Source organism: Onychostruthus taczanowskii, unplaced genomic scaffold, assembly GCF_017590055.1.
Source record: "Onychostruthus taczanowskii isolate IOZ18803 unplaced genomic scaffold, ASM1759005v1 scaffold30, whole genome shotgun sequence".
Classification (NCBI taxonomy): domain Eukaryota; kingdom Metazoa; phylum Chordata; class Aves; order Passeriformes; family Passeridae; genus Onychostruthus; species Onychostruthus taczanowskii.
Genome location: NW_024500350.1, coordinates 5,449,022 through 5,464,609, shown reverse-complemented (window position 1 = coordinate 5,464,609; position 15,588 = coordinate 5,449,022). Strand labels below are relative to the sequence as shown.

Sequence of the window (15,588 nt, the reverse complement as noted above, 5' to 3'; positions counted from 1 at the left end):
TGTTGTTAGCAGCCCCTTATATCAAACTACTGTGCTGAAATTTTCCTGGGAACTTTCCTGTGGAATAGAAATGTCCCTTTCCTGTGGAATAGGTCAGTGTGAAGGAGTTGTTCTGTGACTCCCTGTAGCCACTGATAGGCATCTCCTTGTGTTTTATGGAGGACCAAAACTCCTCAGACCTGAGCAGAGTTGTAGCCAGATTTTACAGTGCTGAATTCCAGTGAAAAGCAGCTTCATTAAAATCAGCATCTTTATGAATGTAAAAATTGGGAAAAGAGGAATTCCATTGTTTAGACTGTCCAGGGTGGTGCTTCTCTGCCCTGGCTGTGGAGATCTCCATGGGAGTGCTCATGGATTGCCTCTGCCTGCTTTTATTTAGGCAGAAATTGGGGATCAGGAGTCTTGCAGGATCAGGGGGAGGGTATTCTGGCGGGGAAAGGATGACCAATGGTGTTTGCTTTTAGGTGGTGCCTGTGGGATGTGATTATTGGATGCACTTTTCTGTCTTTGCATTTCCTGGCAGTAATAACTATTGGCGATCTCATAGGAAAAATATCCAAGGGAATCATATAGTGAGGAATCTCTTGCAGCATCAGGTTCCAACCAAATAACTCTTCCCACTCCCCACCCCCTTTTTTTTTAATACTAGCTGTGGGAATTCATGCTTTTGCTCAATCCCCAAGAATCCTTTTGTGTTATCAGTAAATATTTTAATGTTTCACAGGGGAATCTAATATTTCCTGCTTACTAAACCTGTGATAATAGATAAGCATAATAGTTGAGCAGCGATGCAGTTTGTGAAGTCTTCTTTGTGTACCTTGGCACCTTTATATGAAATTTGTCCCCTTTGACCTTTTATTTATTTATTTGTTTATTTAAATTTATTCTCGTAGGAGATTGTTTTCCCCTGGGTATTTTTAGTTGACAAATGCAAATGTTCCTTCCTTTTAATTTAAACAAACAAAAAAAAAGCCTGAAATAATTATCAGCTGCTACAATAAAAGATATCTTTGGAACCATCAAAACTCTGGCTTTAGAAGTTAGTGTGCTCCACCCAAATGCTTTTCAGGTAAAACCTTTTATTTGTTAAGGATGCAGGATAACAGCAAAGCCTTGGCTGCCTATTGTTCTGCTTTTTATGATCAAGGGAGTTTTTGCTGGGCTGCAGAACTGAGCATAAGCCCCTGCTTGTGTCCCAGCACTAATTATGGAGAGCCGGCCTGGAGTGCTCCAGGTCCCTCTCTGGTGAACTCACACTTGGCACAACGGTTGATGGGGAGACAAAAAAGCCACGTGAAACTATTGCCTGAGGAAACCACTACCATCTCACTTGCACTGTTATCTGCCTCCAGGTGCATTGCTAAAACATGACACTTCCAGCTCAGCTTTCAGGAATTAATTCACATGGCAGTATAAATTATGAAGGAGCACAGTTCATTTATGTTTGTTTTATTTTAAGCAAGATTTTCTGAAGTGCTGGACAGGTAAAATAATGTTTTTTTTTAAAGTTGGCAATCAGTAACTTAATTTTGTATTTCTGTTCTTCTTGCAGTACTGTGTGCAAAAAACTTGGTGAAAAAGGACTTTTTCCGTAAGTAGCTGTTATACTTTTATACATTTATTTATAGATGGAATAAATATTATGCAAGTTCTATAGTCCAGTATTTGCATATGATCATTATATTAAGATATTTGCAGTAAGGGGGCTGAAGGCTTTGATGTTTTATTTCAGGACTTCTGTTTTTGTCTTAGGTGACACTCATCACAGAATCTTGATAATATTTAATTAAAACACTGACACACTCTGCCTGTTTTTACGGGAGTGGGAAACAAATTTATCCACTCAGGCAAATTACATGTTTTTCAAATTTAGTGTCATATATTTATTAAGTCATTTTTCATCCAGGAACCTTTTGTCAAACAAACAGATGTGCTCCTTAATTATTAATAACCACCTCATAACACCAACGTACTCTAAAATTATATTTTAATTAATTTTAATAATGTTTTGAAAGAAGTGCTAAGAAGTAGATGAAGAAGGCAGAAAGGAATGCCATTGTCTGTGTCCTGCATGCACAGATCACCTGCCTGCCACCTCCCACCTGGGAGCAGGAGGAGTTCGAAAGAGCAAACCTGAGCTTTGGAAAGAAATAGAAGAGGCAATGATCCAGAATTATACTGTGATTCGAGAAACTTCTAAAACATTGCTTCTATCTGAATTTCTGTATTGGATTGCAAGTTCTTGGGTGTTTAGCAGTTTGATCATGCCTGAAAGGAGCCTCTCAGGATGTGCAATGTGTGATGCTGAAGCACAGATGTCCCGAGGTCCCACTCCTTTGTCCCCACGTGCTTTCTGTGACACTTGTCCTGAGCCTGCTGCTGCCTGACCAGCTCTGGCTGAGTCACCTGAAATGCAGCTGGGACAAAATTGCACCTCAGCAGATGTGATAAATGTTTCCCCACCTTGGTTCTTCCAGCTGGCTCACAGCACTCGATGAGGGGAGGAATGAATGAGGGTGAGGGAGAAGGGCAGGACCTGGGGAGTCAGGGGTGGGACCATCCCTTGGTGTCAGTTCAGCAGGAGGTGCTGATCATGGGCTGCTCTGCTCCTGCTGCTCTTCCACCCCTGCATCTGGAGTTCAGCACCATCTTTACACCGATTTTTGGTGTTCTGATGAACCTGTGTTCAGTGTTCTGTAGGTACTGAGCTGGCAGCAAACGGAGCACAAAGCCAGCAGTACACCAAGTGGATCCTAAAAGCAAAAATAACCTGTTACAGGCAATTCTGTGTTACACCAATATCAGCCAAAGTTGTGATTTGATCTTAAACATATAAAGAATGTAACTCTGTTTTCTCTGCCTTTGTCTTCTTTGTATACCGAGAATTTACTTAAACCTAATTTGCAAAGATTAGGGTGTTTGGATTTTTTTTCCCCCCAATGTGTTTGACTTACACAACTTTTTCCTAGTCCATATCAGTGAAATAAATTGCTGTTTTACCCATTTCCCTTGCTTAATATGTCATGTTATTCTCATTGACAAAGTAGGGGTCTTACTTATGAATAAAAGGCAAATAAATCTTCAAATGAAAGATTAAATAACTGAGCAATGATAAAGGACTTCAAAGCATCCTGATCCACTTTGCAGCTTTTTTTTCTTTTCCTCCTTGTAGGACTTCCTGATCCCTTTGCTAAGGTTGTGGTGGATGGATCTGGCCAATGCCATTCTACAGATACTGTGAAGAATACACTTGATCCCAAATGGAATCAGCATTATGACCTGTAGGTGGTAACAGTGATAACCAAAGGTTTGAAGTGAAATCCTCTAAATTACACAGACAATGTCAGATGTTCTTTATCCTGTGCTATGTATGGCTTGGAAAGTATCCCAGAGTTTATTAGTTTGAGCGAAAAATCCACCTAGCAAAATTCCACTTTCTCATTTACCTCAAAATTTAATCACTGCACTTGTTTTTCTGGTGCTGACATCTGCAGCATGCTTACATGGACTACAGCGTTGTTTTATTGTGGTATTTTCATGTTAAAATGAAGCAAGTAATTGACAGCATTTCCCTCAAACTGCTCTTGATGCAATTTTGTTGGTTGTGGTGCCACAGTATCTTTTTCTCTGTGTGCCTTTTGTTCAATTTTCTCTCCTTTCTGTCATTTTCTGTCCCAAATGTTCTCACTGAATTATTGTTATCATCACTGGAGCACCTTTTGGTGCTTCTGAGAAGTAGAATCTGTATGGCACATATATGTCATGGTTTTCCTCTTTCTAAAGCATAGAATATTTCTGTACAATATAAGTTATTAAAGCGTTGATTTTTATGTAGGTCTCTGTGCATGCTTTATTTTCCTTGTCTTTTATTCTATATCTTTTTCCTTGGGATGAAACATGAGGAAGAGAAATGAACTGTTCTGCTTCATTGTGTTCTCCTGTTCTGATCTCTGACTTTTTCCCCATGGCTCTATTCCCTGTCCTATGTTATTAGAAACTGTTTGAGCATATTTATGTTAACTTTGGCCATCACCAAACCTGCAGCAAATTGGTATTGGTACGCAGACAATTTCTTTTCCCTTTTTTTCACAGTGAAGAAAAGCTGCTTGATGGGTCTCACAGCCTGGTTTAAAGTCATGTCTTGATTTCCTCCTTATTTGAATATCCAAGACTAAATATGTCAAGTCCTTGTTCATAATGTGTTAGTGCAGGTTACAGACCATTTTCTTCACTGATTAACAAAGTATCATGGCAGTTTAGTGAAATAATAATATTGTAGTTTCATTATCCAAACCCAATTCAAGCTTAGATTGTGCATGTGAGACTGTAATTCATATTCATTAGAGAAATGGATGCAAAACAAGTTTTAAGTTCATGTGTAGCAAATGGCTCTCTTTTCAATTGAAAGAACTGTAAGTTAACTTGGTTTTTTAATGGTACTAAACCTATCAAAATATTGATTTATACAGAATGGAGGTTTCGGGGGTTCTCTTTGTTTGTTCAAAGGTTCAGACCTTTGCCTTTCCATGTCCTCTCCAAGGATCAGAGTAGAGCTAAGGAGAAATCCCTGAAACCAAACACAGACTTTGATTGTCTTTTAGTTAGGTGGGTCTGTTAATGAGCATTAATGCACAGCTTTCCAGGGATAGAAGGTGGGAAGTGCTGCCACCATGGCTGAGTGCAAATCCTTCTGTAACCTTTGTGCAGCTGAGGAAGGGACTCTGCTGTGGGAGGAGGGTGGGCATCGTTTGGCACTCTGTGAGATTCTGTGTGGAAGATGTCAAAATGCTGTGTGGGATTCTTGCTGGTTCCCTGTGGCTGCCCCAGTACTGGCCAGTTTGAAGTGCTGTGGGACAGTGGAGTTGTCTGGAGTGGCTGTCAAGGATGCTCAGTGCTCCCTGGGCTGATGATTTGATTCCCTTCTGGAGAAAAGAAGCAGAGGACGTGGGAAATGAGGAAGGATGTTGATATGCAAGAAGAGTAATGGAAAAAAACTGTAAAATCTTTAGAAAAAATTCCTTTCTGGTTGTAACTTTTAAGGAAGGATGATGAGGAGGTATTTTTAGGTTGTTTTATAGAACAAGCCATGGTTGTATCTGGATACTGTATTGTCTTTCCAAGGCTGTGATTGTAATCCACAACATATAATAAAAAGCAGAGAGAAAAAGGGGGGGTTCTGGCAGAATGTTTTGCTTGAACAGATTTGAAGCATCTCTTGCTGGATTGTCCAATGGAATTTAGACCTGTGTGAAGTATTTTTTGTGGGTGGTGGTTTGTTTTTTTCTTGTTGAGAGAAGTTCCCTTAAAAATTTTGATTCTGACTGTTGAATTCCCTGATGATAGAAGTATATCCAGTATTTCTAATCCAAAGTAAAATTCAGTGTGGTGTCAGGCCTTGTTATTAGAAAATAATCCTTTCCCTCTCCAAATTTTCTTCATAATAATTTAACCCCTGTTATAGTGTCACCTGTTATTCCTTACTCTAAGGAAATGTATTTCCATTTATAAACATCAGTCACATTATCTTCACTTCCTATTTAAAACAGCAGTAGAAGATTAAATCTCTTTGGTACAACAACTCTCTGCCTGGCTATTATTGTAAAGTAAATTTTTACTGTGTAATATACTCAGTGTCAGGTCTCAGCTTTTCATCTGCTGCATCAGTTATTAAGATAATTTTTTCATGTACCATATGGTGGCAGATGCAAATGGCACAGTCAGATGGAGCTGTTGTAATACATTCCTGTAGTAATGTCTGAATTAAGTTGCTAATTCCAAGAGAATTTTGTGGCTTGCTAACCTGATTCAGCATAAGCAGATATTCTGTTGTATAAGAATTTTTTAGGAGGACTTCTGCAGTATTCTAAAGAGCAAAAAGGGCTTAGCTTCTGCCTTATGTGGTTCTTAATTCAGATCTTGGTGTGAAAAGGAAGTGGTTGAATTAGCTGCTTGGATTCTTCAGCCTAGATGGGTGTGTGTGTAGAGAGGGGGAATCTGGGAGACTTTCCAGAAAGAAATTGCCAAATAGTTGCTGTCTGGATGTAGTTTAATGTCAGTAAAATACCATGCTTGCCCTGGATGTATTCCCCTTCCTTATTTTCAGTTTTGTTTGTGTTTTCCCTATTGTTCAGGCCTTTCCTCAGAGTTTTTGAATAACCAGACTTGACACATTTACAGACTTATTGCATTCAGAACTAAACTACCTAAAGCAGCAGTTCAGGAAATTAAATCCCCTTTTTCTCTTCCTTCCCCTTTCTTCCCTCCTGTGGTAGCCAGACCTCTCCCCCATTGCCCCAGCCTCCCCAGCAGCCCCTGCCCTTAAGGCACAGCAGGTCCCATCCCCTGTTTCTCTGTGCAAGCTGTTCGTGCCATCATCTCCACCCAAACCTGCTCCTGCTCCCAGCTTTATTCTGTGCCCTTCAACTCCTCATCCCCAGGCTCCTGCATGGACTCTTCTCCTTAGTGATCTCTCTCCAGTGGGACCTCACCTAACTCCCACAAATAACTCCTCCTCTTCCCAAAATCTCCTCACTGCAGCTTCTGCTGCTCTCTGGTGCCTTCACATCCTCAGGCTGCTGCACTGCCCTGGCAGAATCACTTTTCTTCCCCAATCCTCTGACTCTATTTTGTCTAGTTAATGCTAAGGATCCTAGGTTTTTCTCAGGGAGAGAAGGCAGCAGCTCTGCCTAGTGCTGCTTTAGACAATCCCATCCTAGATGGAGCTCCTAAAGAGCCATCAAACAGCTCTGTGCAACTCCTTTTCCTTCTCCACGTGGGGCTTGAGGCCCGTTGGATAAAGCTGATGCCCTTTGCAGCAGCCAGTGAGTACCACATGTCCCTGCCCCATTCCTGCCCCATTCCTGCTCCATTCCTGCCTCAGCCACAGCCCTGGCAGGTCCTGGGGACCATCCCAGAGGCTCAAACACCCTTCAGTTGCTGCACAGATGGGAAATACCAGGAGGGAAGTGAATGAAGATGGCAGAGAAAAAATTGGGGTGCTATTTTTCATTCTGTCTCTTCACATCCTCTTCTCCCTAGTCTGAAAGAAGTTGGAGCAGCTCAAAGCAGAACACTGAGATTATATGAGAAAAAAAGTCAGAAATGGGAAAATGGAGAAAAAAACCTAATAATTTGTCCAGGTCGTAAACAGTCTGTGTGACAGCATGGATTAGAAATAGGGAATTCCTGGCTTCCAAACCTGAGTTCATACCTTGTGATGCTGCATTTTTCTCTCTTTCTGGAGGGAGTATGTCTGGCTTGTGATCAGGAAGAGGTGTGTTTTTTCAGGAATATATTTTTCCACTTTCTTCAGTCCACATTTCTTCAGTGAGGTGAACTCTTCAGGGAAGGTGTATGTAATGCCATGGGGATGAAAAGTCACTTGATTCCAGACTTTACTCAGTGGTAGACAAAATAACAATTGTCCCCGTGTTCTAAATTTCTAAATTTTTATTTAAATAATTTAGAGGTTACTAGTAAGGCATGAATTTGATTTTTTTTTCTTAGAAATTGAAGTGCTAAGAGTAGAGAAGTTAAAATTTCTGAACATGCAGTTCTTAACCAGAGTCTTAATTTTAAAGGTTCAGAAAATATGAAAGTCAACAAAATGTCTATGCAATTGAATTTCTATGTTTCCACTTCATTAATACTAATCCAGTTATCTCTGTTGAACTACTGAAGCTGTGGAATAGATGTTGCTGATAGGATAGAGGAAAAAAATAAATATAAGCTCCAAGAACTTTAATTAGAAGGAAGAAGAGAGTCATCCCACAAAATGGGGGGGTTCTGGTTTTTTGTTTGTGGTTTGGTTTGTTGCACTTCAGTTTTTGGAACATTCTTTTTTAATAAAAAATAAAATTCCTAGCTCAGGCTTTTATGTTGGAACTTTATTGCCAGATGATGTAAAACAAATGTAACTTATCCACCAAATGAATTGGAAATGTCAGCTTGTCCTACTGTCACTCTCTAAATACAACCATGGGGTTTTATGCCTGAAATGATGCAGAGATACAGATGAAACATTTTGCTGTAAAGCCAACTAGATGTTACTTAACTATTTATTTTCTTCCTTTATTAAAAAAATAGACATTTTTATTTGAAAAATGCAGCTTGTCTTGCTTATTTTCTTTTAAAGTGTGAAACATTCCAGGTTTTTGAGTGCAAAAATCAAGAGTAGATTATAGTAGAATGTGGAGTTCCCACCTGTTTGGTGTGGATGGTGACTGTTCATCCCAACCCTGAGAACCTCACCCTGAAACATTACAGGAATTCTTGGAAACTGTGTTGTGTATTCAGCTGTTCTACATATTATTCAAACTGTTCTGTTATGAAATTGTGTTTAACCATATACCTTTGACTTTTTTAAAGCAACAAGGAAAACTGGAAAATTCAAGACAGGTCATGATAAGTCTTTATTTTTAAGTGCACCTAAACTGTTCTCATAAGAATTTATTTTAAGTACATAAAGCATTGTAGACTGCAACTGTGCACGTGATTACCCATCTTCATCTCGTTTCTTTATGCAAAATTGGCATTGTCAAGGTTGTAAGGCCAAAAATCTGACCTATATTATATAATCAGTTTACTATTCAAAAAACTTTGGGGCTTTTTAATGTGAAATTTGTGTTTTGTTTGGGTTTGTTTTGTGTAAATGTGCAGTGGTTACTTTTATCCATGAGGTTTTTCTGTCTCCTACTTCTTGGGTCAGTTGCTGTCTGCAGGTGGGAAAAAGAAGTTGTACATGTTCTGCTTTTTGGAAAAAGAAAAATGGGAGAGATGTTAACCTGATCACAGCTGTAATTTTAAGCCATGCCAGTTAGTTCAATTATTTGGTTTGCCAACCTTGACAGTATCATTTCTATCTTTATGAAAATATTAAGATGTTTAAAAGCCAGTAAAGCCACAGTCAATGGGGAGATGCATTTAGACATTGGTTGATCAGTTTTCATTCAAAAACAAACAAAAAAGAAGCACTTGGAACTAAACTAAGGCCAGAATTTGTGGTCTGGGAAGAGAGAACTACAAGCAATTCTTGGGATCTAAGCCATAGTTACAAATTCATTTCCCTCAACTTGAAACAGCCGTAATAATTCAGTATTGGCAATCACTGATTTATCTGGAGTGTTTTGAAACTGTCCTCTGAAAGTTTTGAAAACAAAAACAAGCTCACAAAGTAATTGCCTGCGAAGAACAAAGCTTCAAACAAAAAAAAGCAGAAATTAAACAGCCTGCAGTGTCCAGGTTTCCCCAAGGCAGTGCACACAGATCCAGCTTTGGCCAAGCATGTCCGTGGCACTGCTGTGAGGAGAGAGTCCCGAGCAGGAGGGGAACGTGGCACATCCCAGCCAAGCCCTGTGTGGCCTGGTTGTGTGGCTGTAAGGTGTCATGTGTGTCCCAAGCATACATGACTGAGGCTAAATCAGCCTCCCTGGGCTGGGGAGCTGCAGCTGTGCGGTGGCTTGGCCTGACACTGCTGGGTGCTGGGGCTCCCTGCATTCCTGGGGCTTGCAGGAGAACCCTGAAGAGCTCCTGGCTCCTGCCCCGCACTGGGGCTGCTGTCCCTGCTCCTGCTGCCCCCACACACTGCTGGGATGCCATGAGCATTGTCCCCCTTGGGGCAGGCTGGGCTGGGGCTTGGGGCTGAGCATGTTTGTGGCTGCTCAGAGAGCTGTGGTGGAGGGCCAGCCTGCAGCCTGCTCGTGTTGCTGTTTGAGCAGTTTTGGTTCATGTGAATGCCCCTTCCCAAATCAGGCTTTCAGAGCAGTTTGTATTCAAGTGAGCTCCTCCATGAGACATGCTTCTATTGAAGTACAGTGTACATCTTACCTGCAGATGACTTGCTCTCTCTTGCCATTACAGTGTGTGTTAAATTTTTAATGTAGTGGTTGATGATCTTTTCTTCCCCCCAAGGTGGTTTCTGATGCATCATCAAAGTGTGCAGTAAGTGCCACTGACAGTACTGTTTGTTCCACGTTTTTCAGATACATTGGGAAGTCGGATTCAATAACGATCAGCGTGTGGAATCACAAGAAAATTCATAAAAAGCAGGGAGCTGGATTTCTGGGTTGTGTGAGACTTCTCTCAAACGCTATCAACCGCCTTAAAGACACTGGTTGTAAGTAAGATAAGGACAGGTTTCTTCTTTTCAGCCCAAGCTTACGTGCACAGGCTTTTGAAGAATGACACTTAATTGGGTTTTTGCTGGGTTTTATAAAGCTTCCAGGTGGTTTAGTAGTTTGTGATGGTGTTTGTGCCCTCATTTTGTAGATCAGAGGTTGGATCTCTGCAAGCTTGGGCCAAATGACAATGATACTGTTAGAGGACAGATAGTAGGTGAGTAAAGGTTTTTATCTTTTAGTTCTCTTTTTATCTTTAGTTTCTATAGTAGCCATAGAAGTAACTTTTCCAGATGTCAGTTTTCTGTATTGAATTCTCCTGTCTACTGCCAGAGCCATTTGGACCTCAGGCTAGAATTATTTAGGTAGAGAATTTTTAAAAACCCCAAACAACCAAAAGGCAAGCCAAAATGCTCAAACCACCTAAAAAAAAACCCCAAACTAAAATATTATAATAAATGTTGGGGAAAATAAGACCATAGGTTAAAAAAAAAAAAAAAAAATGGAAAGTTTTAAATTTCACTGTAAAGAATGGTGGCAGTTTGAGTGTGAGCTGTCTTTGAAAAACTGACTACAAAATTTGTGGCCACTGAGAGCTCCAGCAAGGCTGTGCTTCCCTTAGGTTTTGGGGAAAACCTAAAAAGCATCTTGCTTATAAGCAAGTAAAATTGCTGTCTGGGATAACTTGATCAATTAATTTTGTGTTTTCATGGCTTATTAACAAGTCAACAACCTCAATAACTGTGCTTTATCATTCTGTGAACTCATGAACTTTAAATAACTTCAGAATTAAAAAGATTAGAAGCTGACAAATTGAAAAGCAAGTATCTACAAAAAACTTCATAAACACTCTCTTTTTGGTGCATTCTCAGTTCTTTGTTTGGTTCCTTCTATGTTCTCAGCACTTCTAACAGGTTATGTAAGTCAAAAGTTGGTCAGGATAAGGAAGTTCTTTATTTATACAGCAAGATGTTAATGAGAATATTTGGACATGAGGAAAATAAAAGCGAATTTTTATGCTTGGTTTTATGTTCAGTTCCTAGTTGAAATTATATCCAAACAGCACTTCTGTCAGCCAGGGAACACCTCTGAAATATTAGTCAGCAAATAAGTGTGTTTGTTTGCCTCCCTCTGTTGAATAACAGCTGTGACTTTACCTCTTGGTGTTGCTTTAATCGTCTGTCTCTGTCTGATCTCAAGTGCTTGCATTAAGATGAGAGTGTGGTGGCACAGGAGAGTGAATGATGGTAGAAATGTGGATTTGTAAGTGCATTGCTGACCCTTCAGGCTGTTCTCAATTAAATTTTCCACATGAGCTTGCACAGAAGAGTAAAGGATGAATCAGTCACTTCTCTGGGGTGTGTTTTGCTGTGGGTTTGGTTTGCTTGCTGGCTTTGCTCCAGTGTCCTGGTCCCCTGAGCATCCCTGTGTGTGCAGCTTTGTTTGTGGGTGCCCTTGGAGGGGAGGCTGAGCTGGGTGCACAGGAGAGCAGGTTCAGGGTGTGCTGGCGGCTCCACAGCTCAGAGCAGGGACTGTGCTCTCATGCTGCCCTCCAGAGTATGAACTCACATCCTGGTCAGCATCGCTGGGGAGTGCTGCCATTCAGTAAAGGGGAAAAACACCAGCCCAGAAACCCCTCCCCAGAGCAGAAAGGGCTGGGAGGCCTGTGGCAAATGCATTGCAGTGTGCAATGACAAAGAGATTTCAGAGAGAACTGGTCAGGGAGAAGTAGTCAGAACTAGTCAGCAGTGTGGGCACAGGCTGGACTCCAGGCTGGCTTTAGCTATGTGCCTGTGAGAAGTGGTGCAGCCAAAGCAGCTCTGGCTCTCTTGGGATGCTGCTGGGGCTGCCCCTGACACCAGGAGCTGTTGGATCGTGCACTGAACCTACAGAAAACCACCTTGTCAGGTTACAGCAGAGACCCAGAGCAAATCTGAGTGTTCTGTTTTCTGTTGATGCCATCAGAAAGGTCAAGTTTACTCAGTCATGGTTCTGTTTTAATTTAATGCATCCTTGGTAAGATTCCAGAGACTCCTGTATTTTTTTATTTAAGTTGTCATTATTAATCTTCTTATATTTTAATCTTTCTTCACTAATACAACTTTATTGAGTGGATGAATGAGCCTGAGTAAAACTAGATAATTCCACTGCAGCTGTTAGATGGTAGAGAAATCTGGATTAAAAATAAATAAAAGGCAGAATAAGTTATAAATATACTCTCAGTTCTTCCAATTATAAACTCTCTTAAATTAAGAGACCATGCAATATTGCAAACCCATATTAAAATATAATTGATGCCTTCAGTAGATTATAATCTTGCAAATGAAGTGCACAGTGGGTATGCCTTGGTACAGGGACCAAGGGGATCTTTATCTTAAATCCCTGGGTTGTCTTCAAAGAGAGGAAGAAAAGGGGGCATTTTCAGCGATGAATCCAGGGGCATCTGAATTGTGTCTTAATCTTGCAGCTCTTCTGTGCCACCACTTTATTTCTGATGTGGCAGTGCAGAAAAAAATAAGCCCTTACTTATTACTAAATGAAGCCGTGCACAAATTTTGCTCCTCACGTAGGCAAAGGAGAGGTAATTTCTTTTGTTTGTGTTAATTTCTGCCTGTGTGTTTTGCTTCCCAAACCTTGCCTACCCACAGTGGTGTGAATTGTAGTGTGTGGGTTTGTGGCAGAATAAATACATCATGTGACATCCTGTTTGGTTGAATTTAAAGGTGTCTTTCCCTCTGAAGTTGTTTTGTGATGTTAGAGTTCGTGGATGATGAGGGGTTAACATGGATTAGGAATGCAGCAGGTACTCCAGGGCTCCCTGGGTTGGTCTGTTGAGTTCTAAGCTTCAAAATATGTTGTTGAAAATCTGGGGACTCAGGCAAAATCTGTCAGTTCTGCTCCAGCTTTTTTAACTTTCTGATCTTTACAAGGGTTTGGTTGCATCCAGGTTAAGGTCTGTAAGATAATTTCACTGCATATAAATAGGACTCTAAGACAGTAGAGGTCCAGAGGTACATTAATGCCACCTCAAGAAATGTGGACCCCAGCACGTATTTAGCTTTTTTAAGCAATTGTTTTATTGTTAAAGGCATAACAAAACATCAAAAAACCACCCCAACCCCACAGGAACACAAGTGTCATAAATTATCAGATTGGACACTTTTGAACTGTGATATTGGGAACAAAAGCAGTCTAAAAAAAAATCTCTGTTTTCATAATTGCAGTACAAAAGCTTCAGGCATAAATACCCATTACAGTGAATCATGTAAAAAAAAAAATTAAAAGTGAAGCAGTTTTGGTGAGGGCAAGCAAGGGCTTTTCAGGCTGCTTTGTGTGAGTTAGGTTGACTTCTTACTACTGGTGTTAGAAAGTAGCCAAAAAACCAAATCTGAAGTGCTTCTAGCAGTTACATTTTGCCTGGTTTTGTGTTTGTGTGTCTGTGTGTGTGTTGAAACTCATGGGCACGCAAAATATATGAGAAGGAGTCAAAACCAGGGAGGAATTCCTTATTTTAGCTCTTCCTGTTCAGAGTTCTGCTATTGCCCCTGTCCCTGCCATGTGTGAGGTGACACCCCAGTGCCACAGTTAAGTGTCACAGTCCACCTCAACACACAAAATTAATTGCAGTTTCACAGTTCACTTCCTTTTCTGCCTTAACATGCACTCATATTCCTTAAGCTGACTTTTTTTGAAGTAAAATGTAGAGAATTCCATGTATGAAAACAGAGTTCCTGTGCAAACATCTTTGATTTGTGAGAAGGAAAAAATAACCCAAACATGTCTCAGCTTAGTCCTCCAAGTTGTACCAACTCTCTTTCAAATGTAACCACGATTTGCATTCAGATGCCACATCTTTAATAATTCTTTTATTATCCTAATAGTCAGTCTTCAGTCCAGAGACCGAATAGGCACAGGAGGACAAGTTGTGGATTGCAGTCGGTTATTCGATAACGATTTACCAGATGGGTAAGCTGACATCACTGTGATGTAAACACAAATACAGCTCATACAACAGACTTCTGTAATGGTGAGAACTCAGTGTGCAAATAAATTATTTTAGATCTTGCACTCAGAGTTCTGCAGTTCTGCATTCAGAGCAGGAGCTGAGCCAGCTGGGCTATGCAGAGCGGTTGACAGTTTGGCTGTTGTCTTATCTCCACTTGGAAAAGGGGAGGTGACATATGTAAAGAAATGCTTTGAAAAATAACTTGTCCCAGAGAACACGTATTTCAGATTAAATCACAGCCAGCAAAGTGCCTTATGCATGCAGTAGTTTTGTAGCAAGGAAGTGACCACACGGCCTGGCTGCCCTTCTTCAGCACCACACAGAGGTGTAGATCCACTGTGATAAACATGGATCACTTCTTCTTCATGCACCTCTTAGGGAAGAAAACGTGACTGGAAAAGGTAATGCAGCCCAAGTTCTTGCTGTATTTACCTTCCAAAAGTAGGGTTTAGGATTCTTGTTTGTCCCTGTGAGAGTTAATGACATCATTGTCACCTAGAACAGTTTTGCAAACACAGGAAAATACTCTGGTTTACGTTCTGGTGCTGTCAGCAACTTCTTCAGAACAAACACAGACTTTCTGAATGTGATTCTTGGCAGGTAAAGACAGGAGAAAATGAATTTTCAGAGGATGAATTTTGAAATGCAAATCATCATCCTAGGCTGTAACAGCATTATTTTGTTCATTTGGAGTCCAGATAAGTCAAAACCGTTTTTGAAAATGCTTCTAAACTTTCACTTCAGAATGTTCCTTGCATAAATATTGCTCACTTAATTGTGTAACTGCAAAATTTGCTGTACAGCCTCGTGTATTTCAGAGTGCAAATTTAATGATAATTAAAAAGTCACATTATTTGAAGCTGACTTTTTAATGAAAGCAAGTAGTGCATGAAGATGCTTTGAAAGCATTTGTTAGAGTCAGTGGTCAAAAGAAGTTAAATGCATTATTAAACATGTTTCCAAGAAGTTCCTTTATGTGGCTGTTTGAATTTAATTAGAATTCAAGCCATTGTTCAGTATGAAGGTGTGATATTGTTAATGATGTGCCTGGTTCCAAGGGAAGAATATGTTAAACCATTTCTGAGTTGAACTTTCAGTTGTTTCCCCTCTCCTCATTCAGCTAACATGATTCATAGCAGTGTAAGTCTTCCTGAGCTGGGCATTTCTGTTGGAAACGTTTTGTGCCCTGGTTTCCTGGAAATACCACTCAGTGCCTTATCTGTGCCTGTCTGACCTGCAGGTGGGAGGAGCGCAGGACGGCTTCTGGAAGGATCCAGTATTTAAACCACATCACACGGACAACTCAGTGGGAGCGACCCACACGGTGAGGAATTCCTTGGGACACTGTGGGGAGGATGGAGTTTGATTATTGAGTAGTTCCAAGTGGCTCTCACAGGGGGATTGGATTGCTCATTCCTCTGCTCAGTCACTCTGCACAAGCTGAATGCTTTCCTTCTTTAGCATCTT

At 40.6% G+C, this 15,588-nt stretch overlaps 1 protein-coding gene across 1 annotated transcript in view; it reads left to right on the top strand.

The window, feature by feature from the left end:
• Positions 1 to 15,588, top strand: part of SMURF2 (SMAD specific E3 ubiquitin protein ligase 2) — a 59,852-nt gene that overhangs the window by 26,050 nt on the left and 18,214 nt on the right. Inside the window, exons 2-7 of the mRNA XM_041409473.1 lie at positions 1,553 to 1,591; positions 3,173 to 3,281; positions 9,981 to 10,114; positions 10,267 to 10,332; positions 13,997 to 14,081; positions 15,362 to 15,445. Of these exons, the coding sequence (XP_041265407.1) occupies positions 1,553 to 1,591; positions 3,173 to 3,281; positions 9,981 to 10,114; positions 10,267 to 10,332; positions 13,997 to 14,081; positions 15,362 to 15,445 (517 nt within the window). The remainder of the gene's footprint in view (positions 1 to 1,552; positions 1,592 to 3,172; positions 3,282 to 9,980; positions 10,115 to 10,266; positions 10,333 to 13,996; positions 14,082 to 15,361; positions 15,446 to 15,588) is intronic.